We start from the raw sequence: 24,562 nt of genomic DNA on the forward strand, positions 1-24,562 counted from the left end.
GAATGATCTCTCCCTGTTGTTGTCTTGACCCACGAGCCTTTCGTTATATTTTCTCTCCCCTGTCCAGCTGAGGAGGGGGAGTGATAGAGAGGCTTTGGTGGGCACCTGGCATCCAGCCAGGGTCAACCCACCACACCACACTAAATCAAGGGCATTGAGGCTCCAGGGAGAGACAGAAACAGGTTGTGCATCTTAGGGACAAGAGGAGACTTCGGGCTAAACATTGCCTTTTATTATTCAAGCATGCATGTAACTTGTACTGCTTCTGAATTACACTTATTTTTGGATACCTCTTGGTCTATGTAAGCAAATATGCCTTTCTCATCACTTTTTTTTTTATAGTGACAGTAAAAAGAGTAAAATATCTTCTGTTTACTTGGTGTTAAAATGCAAATGGTTAGAAAGCCAGGAAACTGCAGAACTGAAATTTCCTGAAGCTGTGTTGCCTGAACATTCAGGATAGCAGCTGAGGTATTCATTGCTTAATTACATTAATCGCATTAAACTTGTGGAGAATTTAGGCAGGCATTAGCCCAAGTAATTCACACACTTAGCTTCCTTGTATGGTGTGAAATCTCAGATTGTATTGTCCCTACATGAATGGGATTGCTCCCCCTTGATCTTACTGTCTTTCCAGGCAGGTGTACCTATAAACCAGAAAATATCTAGAAAGTTACTTTAATGACAGGTGTGCTCTTATGTGATTTTTTTTTTTTTTTAATTGGGAAAAAAGATCAAAAACAGATGTACTGAGAGGAAGATTTGAAGGTATAAAGTCATGGATTTTCACAAACCATATTTTTGATAGCATACATGAAGTATCACCAGTTTAACTAGAACTCCTTACTGGATTTATCTCTGTGGCCATGATATTCTGACTGCTTTTAAGACCTCTTAGAGCTAATACAAAATAAGAGCAACCAGCATGTCCAGCGTGCATGCACAGATGAGATTCAGGCTGCTTGTGCTGGCTGAGTTGAAGTTAGTTTTATTTATTTGTACTAAACGCTCTGTCTTTTACACCTATGTTTTCCCCCCCTTCACCTACAGATCCAGTGCGGATTCAACTGGAAGCAGGTGCTGTAGCCCTTGGTAGTTTCTATGCCAGTCCCCTCTCATCTGGAGTCAGTAACATGATCAAGTTGCTACAGCCAACCATGACAGGTACTTCTGAAAAAAACTGATATAAGACATTGATGCTTCCTTTATTTGTTCTCTGAACACACTGCAACCCTTCTTAAGAAATGTGTGTAACAAAACAAAGGCTAAATTCTAACTGTACATTGCTTTTGTTGCAAAAGAAATAACAACAAAGCTGTTCTTGCTGTCTAGAACTGCAAATATGGCAATTAAATGCATTCATCCTATGCAAATTTGGTATGAGCGCTATGACTATGAATCCTGACTGTGTATCTGTGACCCAGGTGTATTCCTACAGCTCAGAGTTAAGCGATGTTCTTAAGAGTGATGCATATATCTAATGCCTTTCTGACTGGATAGTTTAGGCATCCTGTTTTTTCTCCGCATTTATTGTGTTGGCTCGTCTGAAACCTATATTGAAGCCTATAATTTTCCCCTGGTGTTTTACAGGGAGCTCAGGTCTCTGGTTTCCTTTCCAAGCTTTTTAGGTGCATGAAGGCTACATATGGTGACGCTAGACCCGTTATGGATGGTCCTAGGTATCTCACCTGGACCGTAAAGGAAAAGGGAGTTGGACTTGAGTTTCCAGGCTGTCTTTTTTTGGGTACTCTGACCACTGGTTAGTTTACTTTCACGGTTCTGTTTTACGGTACCTGCAGGCAATTTAATGCTTTTCTGTTTGGATATCTGGAGTGAGGGAGCTTAAGACTCTGCCTTCCTCTTAAGCTTCCTTCTTTCTTTCTGTAATCTACTTGCACAGGCAGGGGGATTGAGGAGAGTCTTTAACTGAATAAAGTTTCCACTGCTGTCCTGTCTTACCTTGTCTGCCTTCCAGATGAACATGTGATGCCTCTGGACCCAAGATGGAATATGCAGTTTTTGGATATCATTAGAAGTTCAATGAACTTTGATACAGAAATGGAACACACAGATCAGCTTCTAATCCTTTTGAAGTCTGTAGCAAATCGGTAGGTGACAGAAAAAGCTTGTGAAGACTGCCCAATGACTAATCAGTGCTGTATAAACACTTGCAGTATCTGCCAAGTATGTTTTTAGGTTTTGATCGATGTGGTGTAAAATACCTGTACAAAACCTCTGCCGGGTATTTAAATTCTTTGCTTCTTTTTTTCTGAAGATGCAGACTAAACCAAATCTTAATATAGGGAGCAGGGCTCCCAGCATTCCATATAGGCTGGAGTAGTTCAAGGACAAACCAGAACTGTGGGATAAAGCATAAAAGGGGCAGAAGCAGCAGTGTAAAATCTCTGACATAAAACTTAAATAGCTGCCCTGCTTTTGGATTTGGACTGCTTTTCCTAATAAGAGCAAAAAGTGCACAGATTTTGCAGTTACAGTATAAGGAAGCAGCTACTCACATATCCTACAAGTGGTGGTGTTGCATCTGCTTAGTAGCTCACTCCTTTTTCCTTCCTGGTGATTGCTGAAGTCAGGAGCCTGTTTTTTGTGAAGCTTGCTTCTGCAGAAACCATAATCAAGCAATTAGTTAGGCTGCACTTGATTCTTGTTTTGTAATAGAGTGAAATATCAAATGTCACTTTTTGTAGTTCACCGGTCTCATAAGGCAGAGGCTTTAAAATGATACTGAATTTCTAACAACTTTACTTTTAATTCAGGGCAGTATTCTTTCTTGAACGAGAAAAAAGAAGCTACACTGAGAAGAATTTGATTACCAGCAAGAAGCCAAGAAATAGTGTCTTAAGAATGTCTCTAGATTTCCGCAAAGGTGGGTTGATTTTCACTATTCCTTTCGGTTCTATGGTCCATTTGAAATATGGTTAATTTGCACTGTTAGGAAATGTGTACTTTAAACACGGTGTGTCCTGAATGTGCGAAGGAAGATCATGTGACTGTAAAGCAGTCAGGTGAGGACTAATATGATATGTAACACATTATTCTTAAATTAGATATACCTTATGCTACAGCATTTATGTCCAGCCTCTACTAGGTAATGAGTGCATGTCACTTCTCTCTTAATTACCTAAACTTTGGGAAGATGGTGGAGAGAAATTGGAATTGCATTTTGTCTTTGGCTAGTAGGAATAACCAAGTTCTTCAGACATGCTTTTGTTCTAATCCTCTTTCGATTGTTTTATGTAGTTAGGATGTTTACTCCTAAAGCAAAGGGGAAAAATTTAGTGATGAAGTTAGTATGTTGCATAGAAGCAATTGATCAATGTTTCCTTCATTCTGGATTTTTTTTTTTATATTAAATGTGTAAAGGTAATAAAGAATTGTGCAAATAGTAAAGGAATACTTTTTATTACTTTGATTCTTAGATCTTTTCAGGTTTTTTTCCGCCAACCACAGAGAGGATCTAGTGATCAGAAATTGACCCTTACTTGTCATGTGATGTGGCTGGAATATTCAGTCTCTCCCTTCCTTTCCCTCTTCCCCAAACCTCAGATCCAGGAAGTTACAACTGCCTTCCTCATGCGATCGTGGTCAACCTTGCTGCTTTCTTTGAACTTTGGGATGCGTTTGCATTTCACTGGGTGAAGTCTACTCAGGTGGCCTTAAGTGATGATGACATGCATGATGTGAGTAGACGTTTCAGAGTATGTTTATGGGAGTTATGTGAAATTAGACAGTGTGCAGAACACTATTTTTACTTTCAGGGACCGTGAAATAAACTACAGTGTTTCTATTGGTATTCAGAATATGCCTGATACCAGGCAAATGATCATGTTTGTTTCAGTGGCTGTATTTGTGCTCCATCTTCTCTTTTCTGTGTGGAATGTAGGTTTTCAGCCTGCAGATACTCAGGGTGGGAATTGTCTTACCTAAACGTATACGCCTGGGACCTAGATATCCATTGTGCCATAGAAGTGCCTGTTTCTCTCCACTAATGATAAAGGGAGTATCCACATCCATCTCAGATAAAGATATCTGAATCTGAACAGCTGACATGCAGGTCACAGGGGTGGTTCACTTCTCCCTCTCCCTTTTCAGACCACGAAGCTCATTTTGCTGAAATCTGACAATGACATTGTAGACTTGGTGCAGGATTGCTTGGTTTTGACTTGTGTAGTTCCACCTGCCAGCAGAGCCCTGTGGTATTTTAGAGAACATATAGTTGAGTGCTAGCTGTGTGCCACTAAGTATTAAAGCACTGCTTGATTCTGAAATTAATGAAAGTGACAATGTTTTGCATTTTCTCTTGCTTGAAGTAAACAGTATTCTGTAACATGCAGGGCTTAGCAATGGGAAAACTGTAACCTTTTTGGCTTGTTGTTAGATCTTATACTGCTTGCTGTGGCGTGACCGGTTCTGGGCAGTCTCTGACACTCTGACAGTGGATTCACCAGGGTTGTCACTTCTGTCTCTGCACTGGCACTGGGTAATGAAGCATCTAATTGACAGAATTCCTCAGATGCTTATTGGATCAGATCAGCACAAGTGAGTGGCTTTGATTTGTGTTTCTGTTAAATGGTTGTATAAATTACCCTTTGCAAATATTATAGCTAATTAACATTGTTTGCTGTAAGTGTCCAAGTTGTGTTCCATTAGTGATGCAAGTGCAATGTATTAAATAGCTGTTAATTTTTAAAATTAAGGTTTCTTAGCATTGGGTTTCTTCTTGCCCAAACGATCATCTAGAATTTTTACCCATTTTCTGTACTTTAAAGTTAGGTTGCCCCTTTAGTGGAAGTTTAAGAGAAAGGACTTTTCTTTCTCATGCGTCCTTTTGCCTTTTTTCTCAAATTCTGAGTTAACTGTGTGGGCTTTTTTTTTTTTTTTTAATCTCCAAGGGTTTCCAAGGAAATTCAGTCTGTTTCACAGCACATTCAGAGCTGCTTGGCCAATCCTGCTGGTATTTCTGCCAGTATGAAGATATTACAGAAGTCTCTAGGAAGACCTCTTCCTTTTAAGGTATTGGTACTCTGTTTGCAAAAGATTTGTTTTTCCAGTGATGTCCAAATATGCTTTAAAATAATCGTAAAGTTTTGCAGCACTTGCTTTCCGGGCCAGCAAAAATACATTCCTTTTGGACTTGTTAGATTGATTAAAAAGACAATTTCAGCATATGTTAATGTACATCTTTTTTGTGAAATATATCAGTTATCCAGACAGCATTTCTACTATTAATTATGCTTTGTATAGATAGCAATTATTTAATATAGAGTGGTGCACAAACATAAAAATATTACTACTTGCTCTGTTCTGGAGACTTGTGAATATCAGTATGCCACTTGATTATTTAGTGAACATATGTGCATATAGAATAGACCATGTACTTCCTTTTATACTGCATAGGATGATGGGGCTGCCTTATGACTTACCAAGACAAGGCCTTTGAACTCTGACAGGTTTTTTTTTTTTCCTTAAGTTACTTCACCAATTGGTGTCTTTCAATTAAAAAATCTTACAGTAAAATTTTCTAAAGAATATAAGTCCCTTTTTAAAAGCAGGGCAATAGTAGGCATGTAGGTTGCTCAGGTTGGTGATTAGTAATTAGCCCTAGGTTTTTATGGCCTTATGTTTCAAAGATACTCAGCTGTTCAAAAATATGCATACTTTGTGGGACTTTAAAGAATGTTTAGTGGTTACTGAGAATTTGGGGAGATTTTTCTAGGCAAATGTATTTAAATTGCAGATGTAAAAATGCCAGTTTCTTTTAAGTGACAGTAGCTTCTCAGGTTGGTGATTAGTAATTAGCCCTAGGTTTTTATGGCCTTATGTTTCAAAGATACTCAGCTGTTCAAAAATATGCATACTTTGTGGGACTTTAAAGAATGTTTAGTGGTTACTGAGAATTTGGGGAGATTTTTCTAGGCAAATGTATTTAAATTGCAGATGTAAAAATGCCAGTTTCTTTTAAGTGACAGTAGCTTCTGGCATTTTTTATTAGTTTGTGTGTTTATTGCCCTTAGTTTAGGTTAGTTGCTATGTTGCAATATTTTTTGTCTGCATAATCTATGTAGTTTCTTCACGAAGCAAAAGAAAAAAACAACTTGACAAGGAGGAATTGTGGCCAACTATTTAGATTTCTGTCTTCCTGCTGTATTGAGTAGGGCTACAAAAGAATTGTGGTTAAGTTGTTGCAGGTTGGTTTATATATACTTGTACTTCAGTCGTGTGCATGTGAATTTGAAATCTCGGTTTTGACTGCAGTCACAGATCTTGTTTGTTGTTTTGTTAGCACTGCTGAAACAAATTGCCACTTGTTCAAATGTCCTTTTTGTGTTTCCAGGATAAACTGGGCATGGAATGTTTTTCTCAGTTAAAAATTCTCAGCAAACCACTTAACATCTTGGAGCTAAGATTGGCCTGTGGAGAAAGTAGATGGCAGGAAAAAATGTGCTGTCTGAAAATTGCTGCCATTGGATGGAAGATGAAGAAAGCATTGCTGCAAGCTGATGGCTTGATAATTAGAGCCAATCATTCAGAAGATGTTAGTCTGGGTAGGTAACACTTTTGAAGAGCCTAAGAGGATGATTTCTGCCATCTCCATTCTTTTTGTGTACAAATGGAAAGGATGTGAAATGTTCACTGGAAAGAAATATAGTACATGCATTTATGTGCCTCTTATGCTCTGTCAAATAGGTCAACTAAAGATTTTTTTGAAAGCTGTACATTCACAACTGAGAGCAGAAGGAGTCATATATAGTCATTCAGAAGAAAGGTTTACTGAAGATACCGTCTCCAACCAGTTAGACCCTGCCTTGTTAAACCAGCTCTGCAGTCGGGTTCAGCTGTGGCCTGCAATGGAATATATAGGCATGCTCTGGCAGTACAAACTGACAGCAGATTATGTGGCCAAGGCTTGTACAAGAAGGTAAGAAGGAGGCTGGAGAAAGAAATCCTGTATTCTTTTCATGAGAATCAGAATCCCTAGCTAAAAGCTGTAACTTCGGTACTTTACATTTGTGTGTAAATCTGTGTGTGTGTGTATACACATACTATACGTATATGGCTGTGTGTATATGCATATGTATGTATGTAGTGCACACATATGCTTATATATATTTATGTTTATAAATGCATATGCACTCCTTGTCTGCATGCAGAATTGCACTTGGGCAGCTATAAAAAGGATCAGCAAAGGGAGTAGTTTTCTTCTTTTCTAACTTACTTTATTGATGCAAATATGGGAATGCTGATGTCCAAGCCCCTTGGAGTAAACACATTTGACTTCAGAAACTGCTTTATTAATGGTAGAATGGATTATAGGTGGAGGAGAACTAAAACCTTTTATGTAGTAAATGGGACATAGTATTTTCCTTTTGGAAATACATAGTATTTGCCTTTTAATGAAATAGAAGAGTCCTTCATGTTAGGAATTAACATGAAGATGTTTATCGCCATGTTGCCGGGGGCTACTGCAGAAAGACCGAGTTAGACCTGGTTATGGAGAAAGTACACTAGCATGCTTGCTTCCTTTTGTGTAAACTACACACGTATACTTGTAGTTTAAATTAACATTATTAATTTAAGAAGTGTTAGTGTTGTTTTAAGGAGCCAAGTGTATCTATTTTTTGATTGTTTTACCACTCCTTAAGAGAGAGCTCTTCATTTATGGATTTCAGTGAAAGTAACTTTTTGCGCAATAAGACTCCTAGAATCACTGATTCACTCTTGAATTCAGCAAAATTCTGATTTTCACAAGAACTAAAAAGCTGGAAGACAGTTTGTCTCCAGATGTTTTGTATGTTTTGCTGAACGTGTAGCTTATAGCTACAGAAGATCCCACTTCTTCCCCCTTTTGTTGTATTTAGATTTTGCCAACTTTGAAGGATGCAAGTGTTTTGAGTGTTATTTGAGTGCTTGTACTTCTCCAATGTTTAAAATGCTGTCATTTTAACCATTCAGGGAGTCTTCATTATTGTTACTTTCACCTGCCATTCCCAATTCGTTTTACTACCCAAATGATTTATTTCATGTGCCCTGGTTAAGCATTGCTCAGGTTGTATTTCTTTTACCTGCTACAGGGAGAACTGCAGTCAAGAACTAAGCGTATGTTCAGATCTAGTTCAGCTTATAGCTTTTTCCCTGAAGTTGACACCAGCTGCTTCTCACCAGCTATCTGGACTGTGGCACTTGTTACACCTTAATGAAGTAAGAACAAGTTTTAGTTTAATTAGTCTTGCAGAAGTTTTCAACAGACTCTTCAATATAGGTATCTATAAGATTTTTGACATGCAGTTTTTCTACCTGCGCCTGACAATAGTTGTTCCTTCTTTTAATAAGAAAGGTTATTAACTGTGAGCCTGCAAAAAGCATAATTAAAACACAACATTAAAACATAAATAAAACACAACAAAGTCTTAAATAACATAGTTCTGTATGATCTAGTTTGGTCCTATTTTTCCATTCATCCATCTGTGACCTAATGGAAAACAGGAAGTTGATTGAATGGCAGGTGCCAGCCTGGTTGTATCTATGTATTCAAAGTAATTTTATGCTGAAAAATACTTGCCTCTGTTCCTGTTAAATTTAAGAAAATTTAAATTCCTTTAAATTTTTTTTTAGGTGTGTGTTGCAAATCAAATAGACTGAGACAGTTATTCGATGCATTTTCTGTAGAGCATTTAATACATCAGAGCAATTCTGATCGGTTAATATTTAGCTATGATACAGTGGTGGTTGTGTTCCCACAAAGCTCAGTAAACCAGCAAGTTCACTTTAAATGCTTTGGAGCAGAATATTGGATAGCTTTACCTGTTTCATGCTTATGCAACCTCCGTGTATCATAACAAAAGGTTGCAAAGTCATAGACTAGAGGCTATATTCTGAAAACTTGCTCTGTAAACACACTGCATATTCCACAGACAGAAGGAGGCAGTGCAGGCCTCAGGAAGTGTACTCTTTTTGTTGAGAAGAGATGCAAGCAAACGCTATGTGAATTTGAAAAGGATCTTGAGGAATATCTTGTACTATCCCTACTGAAAAAGTGTCATACTCTTTTTTTTTTTTTTTCTTTCCCCTTTTTCTTTGTCTGTCTGTGTGATTCTCTTGCTCCCTGTAAATTATTCTCAGCTCTAGGTTTTTCTCTCTCCTTAGATATCCCCTGAAGAAATGTCTATTTTGTCATCTCAACTAGTTAATGCTGCATTAGCATCCTTTTGGAGCAGTACTTTCACCACGGACCCAGACTACTGGTTGACTTGGAGGCCACTACCTGCAACAGAGGAAAAGAACTTTTCTAAATCCCATATGAACTGTTCTATGAAGGTTTGTCTCTTCTGACCTAATCAAGCAACTAGGCTGAATACTCTTATTAAATAATTCAACAGCTTTCTAAATCAATACTGTAAGTTCTAGCATAGTCAGTGCAAGTTGCATCTGAACAATCTAACTCTTAATCTCTTAATTTAGGGCCCAGGTATTTTGACCCGAGCCGTTTTCTCAAAGTGCTTCTTTGAAATTCTAACTAGCAGCAGCAAGACAAGCCAGTGGGATGTGAGTGGGCTTCCTGTTCTGTCATCATCCCACGTGACACTGGGAGAATGGATGGAGAGAGCACAGCAGCTTCATGAAGTCAGCACAGTACTGTGGACCAACCTGCCTGTCTCTTCAATAGCAGATTTTAGGTATTAAGACCTCTCTTCCACATATATGTAGTTTAAATCAGGCATGTTACAGAAGCTTGCTTACCACATGCAAACTTTCTTCATTCCTTTGCCTCCAGATACACAGATGCTAGACTACAAGGAATAATGCTAGGCAGACAACTTTCTGCTCTGGTAGATCTGGTTCCAATGGATCTTCAAGAAGAATTTTTGGAGTGCTGTGAGAAGCTTAACCTCAAGGATCCTGTTGCATATGAGTACCTTCTCAAGATACTTAGAAGCATCACTGATCAGGAGTTACTTCCTAAAGAATTCCTGTTTCTCCTGCTCACTTGCTTGCAGCAGTTCTTTGGGGAAGGGCTTAAGGAGTTACCAGAGACAGCTTGGCGAGGAAGCCTCTGGGTGAATATTGGTTTGGTGCAGATCCAGGTGTGGCTTCCGCAGACCAGGTTTGATCCGGCTGTTAAAAGAGAATACAAGCTCAAGTACGCAAAAGAAGAGGTGAGTGCTGAGCTGAGTTGGCTTTTACCTCTGTAATGTATAAAATCAACGCAAAGGAGTTTGGCTTGGGTGTTCTTGGGCAAATCTTTGGTCACAATTTTTAAACTGTACAGTTAGAACTTCTTTTAATGTCCAAGAAGACGATGTACCTACTTGGTTACCAAACCCAGAACCTCAGAGAATGGTTTCTTCTTTCCTTTTTAGTTATACCAGCTGGAGTGTGAATGGAAAACAAACGATTTCTCATCCCAGCTCCATACAGGAAAAAGTATTGAAGATGAAGCAGTCAGCAACTATATTCATCCCCATCTCAGGTAACATCTTAGGCACTTAACTCTTCTCTTTTAGATTGGAAATTTCATCTTTGGAGGCTTGGGCTCCAAAGCTTTTCTCCACAGCTTTACAATTTTTGTGTTCTTCTGTAGAAATAAGGGTTGCTGATTTGAAAGTATCAATTTGCATGTTGAGGTGATAAAGAAAAATACAGAAGCTGTTCTGTTTCCATGCAGTGACTAAGGAATTGTCTGTACTGCTTTGTACTGCTGTAAATGCAACAATTAAAGCAGTGGCCTTCATATCTTGATAAAACTGAAGCTATGCCCAGAAGTGAAAATAAAGCCATACATTTAAATTACGGTAGTTTCATTAAAATGTGACAATGTTATCAACAAATTGAAATGAGATAGAATGTGTATCTATCACTGTAACTCTTCAAGGCCTTGATAGATGCCAGTGCTATTTTGCAGTGTTCTTGGACTGATTTGCACTGGGTAGAAATCTCCAGATGTGTATTTTAGCAACAGCCTTTGCCTAGGGTGCTGTGGATGAATTAAATATCTTACTACATAGAGTACACTGACATTCAGAATTTGTAGCCATTGTTTTGTTGTTGGGTATCTTTTTTTTAAGCTGAGGAACTTGAGGAGGAAATTTTAAGTGAACAGAGATTTCTCCTTTGTGCAGGTTTGCAGGTATCCCTTGTACATGCAGATAAAAACTGGGTATTATTCATGATTTTCCACTATTAATGGAAGTTTTCGATTTCATTATAGACATAGAGGATCTTATAGTTCTATGCTATTGCTTAAAGAGAATGATAGTCATTGAAAGCAAGTTCTGAATGGCTGAGTTTTACCAATTGCTTCCAGTAATACTACTTTTTCCTTAATGCTCACAGAGCTGTCAGGTAGCAAGCAAAAAAGTAATTGAAGTTTGAAGTGTGTGTGTGGGGAAAAGAGAAATACATATGCATGCTATACAGGTGTCACTTCTTGGTTTTCTTCCTTATTTGCTGTTTCACACAAACTAGCAGAATATTTCTGATGAATCTTTTTATATATCTAACTGTTATATTAGATATAGATATAAACATGTTTATATGAAATATGTTTATATGTCTAAACTGGTTGATGTTATTTCTTAACAGACTGTTGCATGAAAGAATGCAAAGGTTGAAGGAGCAAATAAGCAGTCTTTCCAGAAAAAAGGCCTTCAGGCCTCCAGCTCCACCCTACGATTGCTTATACCAGGAGGCTCACCAGTACATCAACAGTATAGCACGGGTTTCTTCAGTCCAAGATCTTTTAGCCCGCCTTCTGAAGTTCCTCCGTGGGGAAAGACCTAAATCACTCCAGGCAATACAAAACCTGTTAAATGAAGAAGCATCTTGGCAACAATCACACCATCAGTTTAGAAAACACCTGGCAGAGGAGTACGCTGCATTCCCTGATGCCATCATTCCACTGCAAGCTGCCATCTTACAGTTGCAACATGGCATGCGATTAGTGGCTTCTGAAGTTTACACGGCGCTTAAAAGTTTTGTGCGTCCAGCTGATCTGACCAACCTCCTCACTTCTTTGTTGACATTTCCTTCTATTGGCCATGCCTTCCCCACTTACTTTGCTCGTGCAGAAATTTTATGCTCAGTGAATTCAGTTGAGGTCCTTCATGGACTTAAAAAGTTTTCTCTGAAGCACTCTGAAGGAGAATCTGAGGGAGTAGAGCAGCCTTGCCCAACTCTGGAACAGCTCCTAGTGAATGCTTTGTTGTATCTTCGATGCCATGTACTATCCAGAGGAGAGATGGACCAGAAATCCCTGCAGCTTTTTAGACATCTGTGTCAGGTAATATCTGAATGCCAGTGGCCAGGTTTCTTGCACTGAACTACCTTGTCCCCAGTATGAGACAGACATGGATCTGTTAAAGCGGGTCGAGAGGAGGGCCACAAAAATTACCAGAGGGCTGGAACACCCCACTTGTGAAGAAAGACTGACAGAGTTCGGGTTGTTACGCCTGGAGAAGAGGAGGCTCCGTGGAGACCTTATTGTGGCTTTTCAGTATATAAAGGTGGCTTATAAGGACAGAAGGAGACTTTTTATCAAGGCTTGTAGTGATAGGACAAGGCGCAACGGTTTTAAACTGAAAGAGGGTAGATTTAGATTGGACATAAAGAAGACATTTTTTACAGTGATGGTGGTGAGACACTGGAACAGGTTCCCCAGAGCAGTTGTGGATGCCTTATCCCTGGAAGTGTTCAAGGCCAGAAGTGTTCAAGGCCAGGTTGGACGGGGCTTTGAGTAACCTGATCTAGTGGAAGATGTGCCTGCTCATGGCAGGGGGGTTGGACTAGATGATCTTTGGAGGTCCCTTCCAACCCAAACTATTCTGTGATTCTACCTTTATAATTGTCAGTATAATGTTCTTAAACTTTTTTTTCCCCCCCCATTGAATTGATAAAAGATAATGTTAACATAATCTGAAATATTGGATTAACTTGTTGGGATTTTATCAAGACATGAAATCGTAGCCTGTAATGGTTACCAAAGATTTTATTTATACAAAAAACCAAAAAAACTCAAAACCACACCAAAAAAAATCCCAATTATAAAATGGTTAAGAAAGGAGACGAGAACTTGGCCAAGCACTCCATTGCATATTGTTTTCTGTGCTTTTTCCTCATTGGTTTGTTGAGAGGGCAATTTACAAATCTTCTCTCAAGTTAGATGGCTTTGATTTATACTGTTGTAGACTGTAGAGGAGGAGAGAGCCAAACAAGATAGATGCTGCCCTTTTGATGAAATATGAGGTGATGAGGTGATTTTTAAACATTAACTTCTGTAAAAGTATGCTGCTTTGTGTTTCTATAGGCAATTATAAATGAATGGGATGAACAGGAACGCCGTGCCCAAGAGCAGGAGGCAATGGAACGCAGTCTGTACAGATACAGAAGTAAAAGTCATGGGAAAGGACGGAGTGAGGAAGAGGAGGAAGAAGAAGAATTTAGGAGGAGATTTCCCCTTCATGAAAAGGTAGCAACTGTAACAGAACACAAAAACTATGTCTGAAGTAGCTCCTGAAAAGGCATGCTTTAAGTAAAATGAGATGAGGAATTAAGTTTTTCCTTCAGCCAAAAGAAAAACATGCGGTAGATTTTGATAGAAGGGTATTAAATACTGTGCTTTTAGTTTATTTTCCCTTCTGCTTGTAGAAATTTTTTGGAATTAACTTCTGGACTTGAACTGTACTGTGGTTCAGCTTGAATAATCCCAAATTGCTGCATGACAATATCATTAGTTATTTGTTGTAAAATTCTGGAGTTTGATTCATTTAGCCAGTAAGGTCTGCTGAGGTTTAATTACCTCTGAAGAAGGCTAATCTCGTTGATTAAATAAAGCTGTGAGACTTTTTTCAGATATAACTGGCCTGCATTACTGAATGATTTTCGAAGTGTGTCTTCACCAGGCAATGTTGTGCAGTACAGAAATCCATGAGACAATTACATGTGTCAGTGTGTTGTTGGGATGTAATAGTTCAGATCTTCAAGTGACCAAACAGCATTGAGGTGGTTTATCGGCAGATAAGACCGCTGCTGCTTTTTATGAAAGAGGTTTTGTTGGCAGCAGCTCAGGGCTCACTGTACTGCACTCTTGCCTGCTGTGGTTATGCCCCTTCATTGTTCTATTCACCTGTGTTCTGTTTCAGACTGACATCTGAGCTGTGAGGTAGGCAGTGTATCTATATAGTGCCAGCTCCAAGTCATTAGCATATTGTCACAACGCCAAAAAGTGCAAAAAGGGTGGTACGGAGGGGAGGTGTTAAAGGAAGAAATTATGATTGGCCTTTGATTATCGTGTAATTTGCAGGACTTTGAAGATATCACAGCTCAGGCAAGCCTAGAAGAAAAAATGGAAACTGAAGATCCATTGGAAGACCGGCTGAAAGTTGATAGAGCCCTTTTGTCCAAGAGCTCTATGCAAACAGTAATGATGGTTCATCACCAGTTGTGCTTAAACTTTGCTCGATCCCTGTGGTATCAACAGAGTCTGCCTTCTCATCAAGCCAAACATTATTTCAGTACATTTATTTCCTGCTATCAGACTGGTGCATGCCTGGTGTCGCAATTCTATCCTTTAATTGGTAAGATTGCTAGCGATATTTCAGATGTGCAGGTTTAGCTTTGTAATGACTTGTTCCAAGTTAATCATATTGCAGGTCAAGAAACAGACCTGTTGTGGGGAAAAATGCACAAATGTCAATTTTCTTTTTCCAAAGAATTTGCCCCATGTTCAGAATTGTCTTGATGGAATGCTTTAATTTTTATTCTTTTATGGATTTTTTTTTTTATTCCATTTGTTAATATATAAGACCAACACAGTTTAAGAATAAACTGAATCAACTCTACTAAGTGAAATTTTGATCACTTGCATCTGCATAATCCTGTGGAAGACAATGCACTTGCAGAAATTTCCCAGAATTAAAAATTGCAATTAAGTTCATAAAAGAATTGGTTTAAATGGACCTTCTACAATTTAAAAAAAGAAAAAAGAAAAGTATTTTTTTTAACCCTGAATTTTGGCACACTTGATGTGTAAATCATTGTAACAACATGTGAGACCTCAGGGTCATCACCTCTCAAAGCAGATTTATACTTCAGTTCTGATCTAATAAGTGTATATGGGTGCAGTTAAGAAGCAGCAGATAATGCAACAGAGCTGCTGTTTCTGCAGTAACTTATTTTTGTGTTCATACCTGAGGTGCAATATATCTGATTTTTTTGTGTCGGATTACTTTTTCACAGAGCCTTGTTACTAATTTTGTAGTAAATATCTCCTTGATGTGAATTTATGCACAGAGGAACTGTGGTTTTCTGACAGGATCACAGCCCACCTTTAGGATGCTGATTTTACTTTTATACGAAACTTTGATAAAGAGGATGTAAAATTTAAGTATGTTTCTTTTCTTCCATACTCCCATCTCATTGCTTATGTATGGCATATTCTTGTATCCTTGTAATACATAACATGCTAAGGCTTGGGATACAGGAAAAAAAACTTTTTCTATTCAACTGAAAAAAGAATTAATAGCATGTGTGAGGTCTTCCTTTTTTCTGCTTCCTAGGTGCCGAAATGAATGATAGTCTTTTGGGAAGCCAACTTCTAGTTAGCACTCTTCTTCACAATACCTTTTTTGAGGAATTAACTTCAGATCTTGTGCTGCAGCAAGATGGCCCGTATGACTTTTACCAACATCCTAATATTCAGCAAGTCCGACAGTGCCAACCTGTACTTGATAATTTTGCTAAAGAAGTAAATGGGTTACTGCAGGAATGGCCGGAGCATCCAGTACTTGTGCAGGTAAAGATACCTCAGCAAATGTTTGGGGAAAACTGGAGCGTTTTAGAATTGCATTTGTGTGTAAATATGTGTATAGATATGCATAGACATGTGCACGCATACACTTGCCTAGATGTTGTCTGTATTACTTATGCAGATGTTTTGAAGTCACACCTGTTTCTTCTTAAGAGGTATTAGCTGTTATTAGCTGTTCTGTTTTAGTTACGAAATGTTAAGTGGTATTCACTGCCTACTCTGATCTTACAGCTTTAAGCAATCTTCAACCTGTCATACTTCAAAGATTCTTGAGGTCTTTTGCTGTTCGGGCTCCTGTTTTTTCCAAAATTCTTTTTTTCATAGTGCTTTAAAATGGATATCTTTGGTCCCATTTACGGGGCCTGTGTGGCCCTCAGGTTATATTTCTTACAGTAACGCAGAAACTCAGAATCGATTGGAACTCTTTGCATTAGGTCACCTGTGTTCCTTTCCCCGAGTGTACTGGCCTTCAGCGAGCTACTAGTGAGCTTATACTAAAACAAGGAAGCAGTTTAAAATTAAAAAAAAAACCTATTCTTATCTCTTGCAGAGGAGGGTTATGCTAATAAAAATTAGCTTAACTTCATGACTGCTTCTGTTGGAGATCAGTTACTATAGGTTGAATGTTTGTTTTTTATTCTGCAGCTGTTAGTTGTGATGGACAGAATCCGGAGTTTTCCACTCTCTTGTCCTCTCTCGAAGTTCCTGAATGGCTTGGAAATTCTTCTTGCAAAGGCACAAGTAAGAAAAGAGCTAAGGGAAACTTTTATTTTCTCTTTTATGTTTCCTTATTTGTACTGGTGCCATGATAAAAACAACTGAAAGCTGTCTGCTTTCCAGGATTTGGGGAAGTGAACTTGCTCCATGCTGTAAGTTTAAGGAGTAGGAACGTAATCCAGAGTACTGCATGAGTCTTGCCATGCAAAGACTAATTTCTGGCTTTGTATAAAGGGGATTTTATTTTTTTTTTCTCCCCAGGACTGGGAGGAAAATGCTAGTCGAGCTTTGTCCTTGCGAAAACATCTTGATTTGGTCACACAACTGATTATTCAGTGGCGTAGATTGGAGTTGAAGTAAGAACTGTCCTTCCCTACTGCTTTTTCTTAGATACTGTAAGCTTCCATCTCTGTACAGAGACACATTCCAATGCAGAATTGCCTTAATCATGGAACATGCTTCTGTGTGTGTGCGTCTGTCCTAGTAACAGTGTGGGGAAAAAAAAACCCAAAGGAGCAGCTGTACTGGCTCAGAATGAGCATGTCCAGCCCATGATGACCCTATGTGTATGCCTCAGGAGGAATAGAAGCAGGACCGATAACTACAGTACTTCATCCTAATATTTTCCCAGTGTTCTCCTATTTTCTTCCTAGGGTTTGCTGAGCCTGCAGTGTTTTCTGTTTAACAATCCCCATTAAATTTTCCTTAAAATTATTGTCCAGTCTCCTGTTAAGACCATGTAAAATTTTTATATCCACTGTATGCCATGATCAGGAATTCCACAAGTCTACCTCAAGTTTTGTGAAAAGACACTTTTGAATCTGGCTCTGACTGGTTTTGTTTTACCGTCCCTAGTTCCTGTGTTTCTTCTCTCATATTTAATAATAGTGGCAAAGCAGTGATCCTCCAGAGTTGATTGTATATATTAAGCATATATGCAGATTAGTCCATCTTGTAAAATCTTCTTTTAGTTTAGTAGAAACAGAGAATAAAGTTTGTAGTGTTTGGAGCCCAAACTACCCACAGTATTTTTGCTTTATTTTTTTCTTCTCTCCCCTTCCTTATTGTTTCTAGTTGCTGGTCAGTAAGTTTGGACAATATTATGAAGCAGCATGTAGAGAAATCCACAAAGCACTGGTTCTCAATCTATCAGATGATTGAGAAGTATGTTCAAGAACAGACAGAGGCAAACACAGAAGGTAAGTGCTGTCCTTATATGAATGTGTGATGCAGTTCCAGCAATTACTAAGAATGCATAATTAAGGTTCTAAGTGCCAGAGTTTGACAATTTCAGGGGTAGTTCTTGTCCCCTTTGCCCTACAATAAATTCCATGACTGTATAGGGTCTTCCATATAGAGTGAACTTTGCTTGGTATTTATTTCTGGAGCCACCTGTCTCTCTCATAGGACCAACATTGTAGGTGGTGTAAAGAAAGAAAATGTCTGCAAAAAGCATCTAAAAGACAGTTACCACAGTTCTACTTTGTCATGCACATATAAACATTTCAAACAGATTTGGAGGGGAGGAGGCCTCCATCTCCAGCTGGAAAAGGCGCCTCATTTTTTTAACTGCACAAAGCATAATTCGTGTCCCAGCTGAACTGCTTTTAACATTCTGTATAAAGCCTAAAGAATTCTTACAGTAAGTATGCTTTGGTACATACTGTTCTTAGCAAATCTGTCTGCAGGTGTTCACGTTACATAAAATCGGGGAAAGAATATAGCTCTCAGTCCCTTGCCTCCCCAAAATTCAGTGAAATTGTGAAGATGAAAGTAGCATCCTCTGGCATGAGGCGGGGTTATTCCAATCTCATGACTAATTAATGCACTTACCTGACGAGCTTCAGATCCTTGGGTTATTTTACATCTCCAGGTAGACAGCATGTCTTCTTCCATAGGTAATGCCCTAAAGACACTGTATTCTCTACCAGATTCTTCTAAGTTCTATTTCTGTCTTCATGATTTTGAGGAGTTAAGGAACTGGCAGTGACTAATTTGTACTATGGCTCATCATAACCGAAAAAGCCATTCATTCATAAAGAATAGCAAGTATTCTTTAAACATCTGATACTCTCTGAAATTGGACATGTCGCTGGCCTCCTCAGTCGCTATCTTACTGCTGCCTCTCTTGTCCCCTCTCCTTTCTTCTAGTGTGTTGTTTGTTGGTTTTACTTATTATTAAATTAGAATTCTTCTTCCCCCATGCCCCTTTCCTATTTTGTGTTGAACCTTTCCTAATAGAGACCTGATATTTAGTTGGAAGTTTACAAAGAGGAGACAACAATTTTCATGTAGAGTTTTGTTTGTTTGTTTTCTCCCCCTTTCCTTCTAAATTTCTGGTGCAATGTTCAGAAACTGAGCAAATGGATCTGAAAACGCTGGTCAGCACACTACAAGCTTTCATTGAAGGATCCACGCTGGGAGAGTTTCATGCACGACTTCAAGCACTACTGGTTTTCCACTGCCATGTCCTGCTGATGCCTCAAGTAGCAGAAAAGGGTAAGTTGTTAGCATTACATGTGTTGAGTCTTCTTTACAACAGCCTGACCATCAGGTATTCAAGACTTTCCAAAGAGTTCACTAAGCTCATAAATACAACACAAGCCTATGCTGCTGTTTCTCCCGTTTTCATGAAGAATACTGTTGGTCAGTTTACCCCATCTTTTGGTGTTGCTAAGTTTCATGATTACAAAAAAAAAGGGATGCATTTCTCCTCTTGATACTGAAGAATATCCTGTTTTAAAAGAAGCTTGTTATTGTCTGTCCCCTCTAGATGTTCTGTGCAGCATCCTGTGGAATCTGTACAATTATTATAAGCAGTTTTCAGAGTGTGTTGAGGCCAGAATCACTGAACTTCGTCAACCTATAGAAAAGGAACTTAAGGTAAAAGGAAACTTTGCTCAGACAATGTACTGACCTAATCAAAGGAACAGTGGAGCAGATATTACTTGAATTTGTATATAATAGCTCTGTTGGCTGCTGAAATCCCTACTATACTTCACATTTTCTTTGGCAATAATTTTTTTCGGGGGGGCAGGGGGGGGTTGGTTGAAGTCTTTAATGTTTGGTCATTCCCATTTTGCCATGGAGGTTTCTCCCTAGTAGTGAAGCCCCTTTTGGATTTCACAACATTTGGCTATGCAGCAGTTTTAGCGTAAACACATATATTAATAGAATAAGATGTCTATGCAATAATTTGCTCGCTTACTAAAATGTCTTGCATTTTAAGACCGCCAGATCATCATAGCAGATCAGCTTTAAAGATCATCTTTCATATGCAAATACTTCATTGCATTTATATAAGTAATCCCATTGATTATTTATTTTCCTAATAGGAGTTTGTGAAAATTTCAAAGTGGAATGACGTCAGCTTCTGGGCTATAAAACAATCCGTTGAAAAAATACGCAGGTAACTCAGAGCTTGGAATTAAGCTCCATATTTGGAACCTTCCTTCTAGATCATTTCTCTATAATGTTAAATTTGAATGCAAGAATGTTTCTTCTGCTCATAACACAGTGGAAACATTTATTTCCAGCAGCTGAGAGATTTCCAGGATTATAAAACCCTGTAACATTTTTGCTTTCCTTTGGTAATTAGGACCCTCTTTAAATTCATGAAGAAGTTTGAAGTTGTTCTGGATGAGCCATGTCGGCCTGCCTTGGTGGAAATTGGTAAGGAAGAGCAGCTGGACTGCTTGCAAAAGCAGGAAGAATCTGAGAACAAAGAGACCAAAGTTCAGAGGCTAAACGACACGCTGAGAAAAATTTTGTCTGCTAGAACAGATGTTGTCAAGGTGACTGTATTCTTTATTCTAAGTGTGGGAAGGATATTTTCTCTGTTCTCATCTATATGTTTCTCTTCACTGATTTATGCAGAAAAATCTTATGTAAGTGTCAAATCTGTTGAATTATATCATCAGCTTTTTGGTCTTACTTGTGTTCAGTGTTATGAAACACTGCAGATGGGTGGAAATGCAGCATTGAAAGACAAGCATGTTCTGTATTGATTTGGCACAATATCTATGCTCTAATATAGAGATGATAGCAGTTACACATTTCATCTCCAAGTTGCTTGCGTATTGTCTGCAGCAATTTTACTTCCTTACTAGCGCAGTAATACGGACTGGGAGTTGAAATTATTATTATCTTTTTTTTTTCTAAACAAGGACCCAGACAAATGATCATGTAGCTGTAGGATTTGTGCGTATATAAGCTCTGATTAAATATAAAATTACTTTGAGCTTGAATCCTGATAGGGGAATGCACTACACTGTCATATGTTTGCTGTTGGCTTGTGTACTGCAAACATTTGCCTTGGACTAGCTGATACGTGATAAATCCTACTCCACAGTGCCACAGTTTACTGTGTCTCTAATTAAGTTGTCCAGCTCAGAGAGGAAGTCAACTAATTTTCTTCCTGAAATAGATTCTTATTCACATTCATTAGCTTTTATTAATAAGATGCAAGGAGACAATCGTAACTTAACAGAATTTGGGGGTGAGTGGGAAATGCTCAGTTACTCTCGGCTTCCAAGGCTTTGTTTAGTTTCTTCAGACCAGGAGGGTGGCTGATCTTGCTCTTGTCCTGTGACAGTCAGGAGGGTAGGGTGAGGAGACAGAAATCTGATGCAAATCTAATGTGTTTGGTTGTGGCTTTGGTTTGTTGGTTGCTGGTTGGTTGGTTTGTTTGCAAGCCTGTTACTGATAGTTAACAGGGTTGTTGGTTTCACTTGTTGCAGTTTCATCTTGTCTTCATTCCTTAACCAAGATGCATGCAGTCTTAAATTGAACAAACCCTAGGGATTAGCTTTGGACGTGCTGGGGGATTACTTCTGTTATTTAATAATTTCTATTTGCTTACTGTTTTTGTTGTTGTTTAGTAGTGCAATTAAATTTGTGTCTAGTGGAAAGTAAGTGATGGTGTTCTTATCTAATGCCCCGAGGGCATTAGTGATTTAGGTTAATGTGCCTTTTGAGTTTGGAAGGCTGAGGAAGCTGACCTGAAGCAATGATAACCTCTATGACAGAGGTCATGACAAACACCTAAGAGTAGGATCATAGCACCTTCCATTTGTTTGGCTGTTTTCAAAACTAATGTATGCCTGACATACATATATTGTGTTGGTGCTGAACTGATCACAGGATTATGTGGGCATGTTTTGGGGTTTCAGATGAATGCAGAATTTAGCCCTTGTTTTTGCAGCAAGTTACTCTTAATGGTCAAATAAGACAGCTTTGAGTATGTGTGTATAATTGGACTGTTTCTTTCATTTTTTTTCTCAGAGGGCACTCCCAGAAGAATGTCAGGGTGGCATAACATTTCATACAGAATCTCTTCAGTATCGTCTGCCTAAGCTTACTAAAAAAATGAAGAAAATGTGTACAACAGTTACAGAAAATAATTCATTCTTAAGTTTGGTGGAAAATCTTGACCAGTTCACAGGTTAAGTATTCTTGTGATTTCCATACCATAATTGACCTCTGTAACATAAATGGAACAAATGGAAAAAGTGTAGATATGTAGTTCCCTTCCCAGACACTGTCTTCCCATGTCTGCTTTGTGTATGTTAAATTTACACATCTCTTTCCTTTCCCTGCTGTCTTCTGTACAGGTGGTATCATTGTTTCTGTAGTTGAACTGCAAAATTTAACATTTGATCAGACAGCAGATAAGGAGAAGCAGAAATCAGAGGCAAAGCATATTCAGATGCAAAAACAACGGGCTTTGTCAGATCTCTTTAAAAGCCTTGCTAAAACAGGTGAGCTTTGACTAAAAATGTGCTTGGTTTAAAAGTACAAAGTTCTTAAGCATTTTACTATTTTTGCCGATACATCTAAACCTACTATAATACTATGTTCTAGAAGTCATTGAGCCACTAATATGTAGAAGCATTTAAGTCTCTGTCTGTTGACTATGAGGCCTGGTGTGTTCGTCCTTTCAAATACCTTCTCTTCTTCTTACATTCCATTAGATGTACAACAGTAGCTTTTCTGAAGCAGAAATCTACTTTATCTCCAGTCAGCAGAAGTCACTGCCCAGCTTTTAGAAACAAGAGGGAAGCTCATTATCTTGTATCCATTCTCTGATCCAGAACTGAAATTAAGTTAGCTCATTAGAATGAGAGCCCACCTCTTGATTGGCAGATTGGCAGAGATCAGTTTGGCAGAGGTGTGGTTGAGCCATGGAGACTGAGTGGTCTGTTGATGAGAACCGTTGGAGGCACCCTGTTCAGCAGCTCAGTCTCCATTGCTCCCCTTGCTAGTCTTAAGGTAAAGGGCCTACCCAAACTATTAATTGTTGCCTTTTCCTTTGGTGTTACGTTAAATTATTCATCAACTGTTCTTAGTCACTGAGCAGTGTAGAAACTAGCAGAAGTAAGCAGTCTTGTTAAATACACAGCTGTCTGACAGCATTCTGCTAAGTCGTAGGCAGAAGTAGAAATTAATGTAACTTTGCCAATTGTTTCCTTCTTTTTTGAAGAGAGTTTGGTGTTTTGGTGCTTCTCTTGGAAGCTATAGCTTCCAGCCTGCAGTGATCCTAAGAACCTCTCAAAAACAAAACAAAACAAAATTATTTCTATTCCTCATGGTTGCAGAAAGAAGCTTGGAAAGATGAAGTTAAGGGTTCCAAGAGGGCATGATTTTGATAACAAACTAACTCAGTATCACAACACTTGGAAAGTAAATGAAAACAAAACCATCCTAAATGCTTTCTCAGAGGTGGGAGGAGGCTTCAGTTGTAGTTTTGAGTGTTTGGAGTTTATGCTACTTAAATGAGTTGATGTGTGTACTGGGTAGATAGTTCCCAGAAGATTAAGGTCCTTTTGTATTTAGATGACTGCAAATACAGGTGAATCTTAAGCGGGAGGTTTCCAGCACATACACTTTTCCTGTGTTTGGCATTTTTTGCACCCACTGGTGCCAAAGGAATATCTGCTATTGGTGCCCTGTGAAGTTGGTGCTGGAGGAATGACATACTGTGATGATTTAAGTAACACGTGGGATTTGAATTCTTTACTGGGCTCTGTCTTTGATTTCAGGTGACACCTTTACCTTCCCCATTCATCAGCCTTTTCATGTCTTAAAAATGAGGTGATGATCCCTAACTCAGCTTTCTTAAAGGACCAGGAGCAGTGAAAAGTGTTGCTTTTAAGACTTGTTCTCCATTTTGTTTGGAAAAATGGCAACATAACCTAAATAGTTAATGAGTATTTCTTACCGGCTCTGCTTACCTTCAGGATACTTTGAAAGGAGTGTTTTAATTGGCTTGAGAGAAATGAGCATATTTAATCCAGTTTTAAAAATAGCTAAAATAACAGCCTTAAGACTGAGCTTTAAAAGTACATAGCTGTAACTTTCTCAAGCTGTAGCCTGCCTTTCAAGGCTTTTCGTTTTTTTTCTCTTGGCCACTACCACCAACCTCCTTTATACACACAGCTCTATGTTTGTCTTATTTCAGCTGTGTTCTTCAGCTGTGTTCAGCTGAAGATAGCTAAGCTACGATGTGTTCTTACGTACAAAACTTGCAGCATGTTCAAAGACTTGTCAAAATCAGACAGCATAGGAAAAAAACCTACATCAGAAGATTTTATCTCTTAATACCAACTGTATGAGTGACATTTTTCATATAAAAGAATGAGGGCATAAAAGGATGTGTGTTCAAATGTCATTCCAGGTTTGTCATACCGGAAAGGTCTTTCTTGGTCCCGTTCAAAAGACTATAATGAAATACTCTACCTACATCCACTGGACTTGCGTAGTGCATTAGGTGTAGTAAATTGTACACATGAACTGGATGCCACGTATGTACACAGTATTTCTAACCCTTAGATTGTATAAATTGCAGCTATAATATATGGAATTTATTGCATGTGGATTTAGACTGGAATTTCTGGACTGTAATTCATTTACGATTTTACATATTCCCTTCCTCCCATTACTTCTCAGTTGGAAAATCCTGTACATACTGTAATGACATGTACAACTGAGTGAGGGTTTTGTTCGTTTGTTTTTTAATTTGCGCTT

The 24,562-nt window shown here is 38.5% G+C and overlaps 1 protein-coding gene across 1 annotated transcript in view; it reads left to right on the forward strand.

The window, feature by feature from the left end:
* The window catches only part of MDN1 (midasin AAA ATPase 1), a 111,535-nt gene that overhangs the window by 57,650 nt on the left and 29,323 nt on the right, over window positions 1–24,562 (forward strand). Inside the window, exons 51-77 of the mRNA XM_009281958.1 lie at window positions 1,051–1,164; window positions 1,976–2,108; window positions 2,775–2,884; window positions 3,565–3,698; window positions 4,397–4,557; window positions 4,911–5,031; window positions 6,353–6,563; window positions 6,706–6,937; window positions 8,091–8,217; window positions 9,163–9,333; window positions 9,478–9,692; window positions 9,791–10,172; window positions 10,377–10,486; window positions 11,599–12,295; window positions 13,319–13,480; window positions 14,315–14,588; window positions 15,570–15,805; window positions 16,466–16,561; window positions 16,799–16,893; window positions 17,612–17,736; window positions 18,890–19,036; window positions 19,311–19,420; window positions 19,873–19,946; window positions 20,136–20,331; window positions 21,821–21,980; window positions 22,150–22,296; window positions 24,213–24,339. Of these exons, the coding sequence (XP_009280233.1) occupies window positions 1,051–1,164; window positions 1,976–2,108; window positions 2,775–2,884; window positions 3,565–3,698; window positions 4,397–4,557; window positions 4,911–5,031; window positions 6,353–6,563; window positions 6,706–6,937; window positions 8,091–8,217; window positions 9,163–9,333; window positions 9,478–9,692; window positions 9,791–10,172; window positions 10,377–10,486; window positions 11,599–12,295; window positions 13,319–13,480; window positions 14,315–14,588; window positions 15,570–15,805; window positions 16,466–16,561; window positions 16,799–16,893; window positions 17,612–17,736; window positions 18,890–19,036; window positions 19,311–19,420; window positions 19,873–19,946; window positions 20,136–20,331; window positions 21,821–21,980; window positions 22,150–22,296; window positions 24,213–24,339 (4,867 nt within the window). The remainder of the gene's footprint in view (window positions 1–1,050; window positions 1,165–1,975; window positions 2,109–2,774; window positions 2,885–3,564; window positions 3,699–4,396; window positions 4,558–4,910; window positions 5,032–6,352; window positions 6,564–6,705; window positions 6,938–8,090; window positions 8,218–9,162; window positions 9,334–9,477; window positions 9,693–9,790; window positions 10,173–10,376; window positions 10,487–11,598; window positions 12,296–13,318; window positions 13,481–14,314; window positions 14,589–15,569; window positions 15,806–16,465; window positions 16,562–16,798; window positions 16,894–17,611; window positions 17,737–18,889; window positions 19,037–19,310; window positions 19,421–19,872; window positions 19,947–20,135; window positions 20,332–21,820; window positions 21,981–22,149; window positions 22,297–24,212; window positions 24,340–24,562) is intronic.

This window comes from Aptenodytes forsteri, unplaced genomic scaffold (assembly GCF_000699145.1).
Source record: "Aptenodytes forsteri isolate BGI_AS27 unplaced genomic scaffold, ASM69914v1 Scaffold20, whole genome shotgun sequence".
Taxonomy (NCBI): Eukaryota; Metazoa; Chordata; class Aves; order Sphenisciformes; family Spheniscidae; genus Aptenodytes; species Aptenodytes forsteri.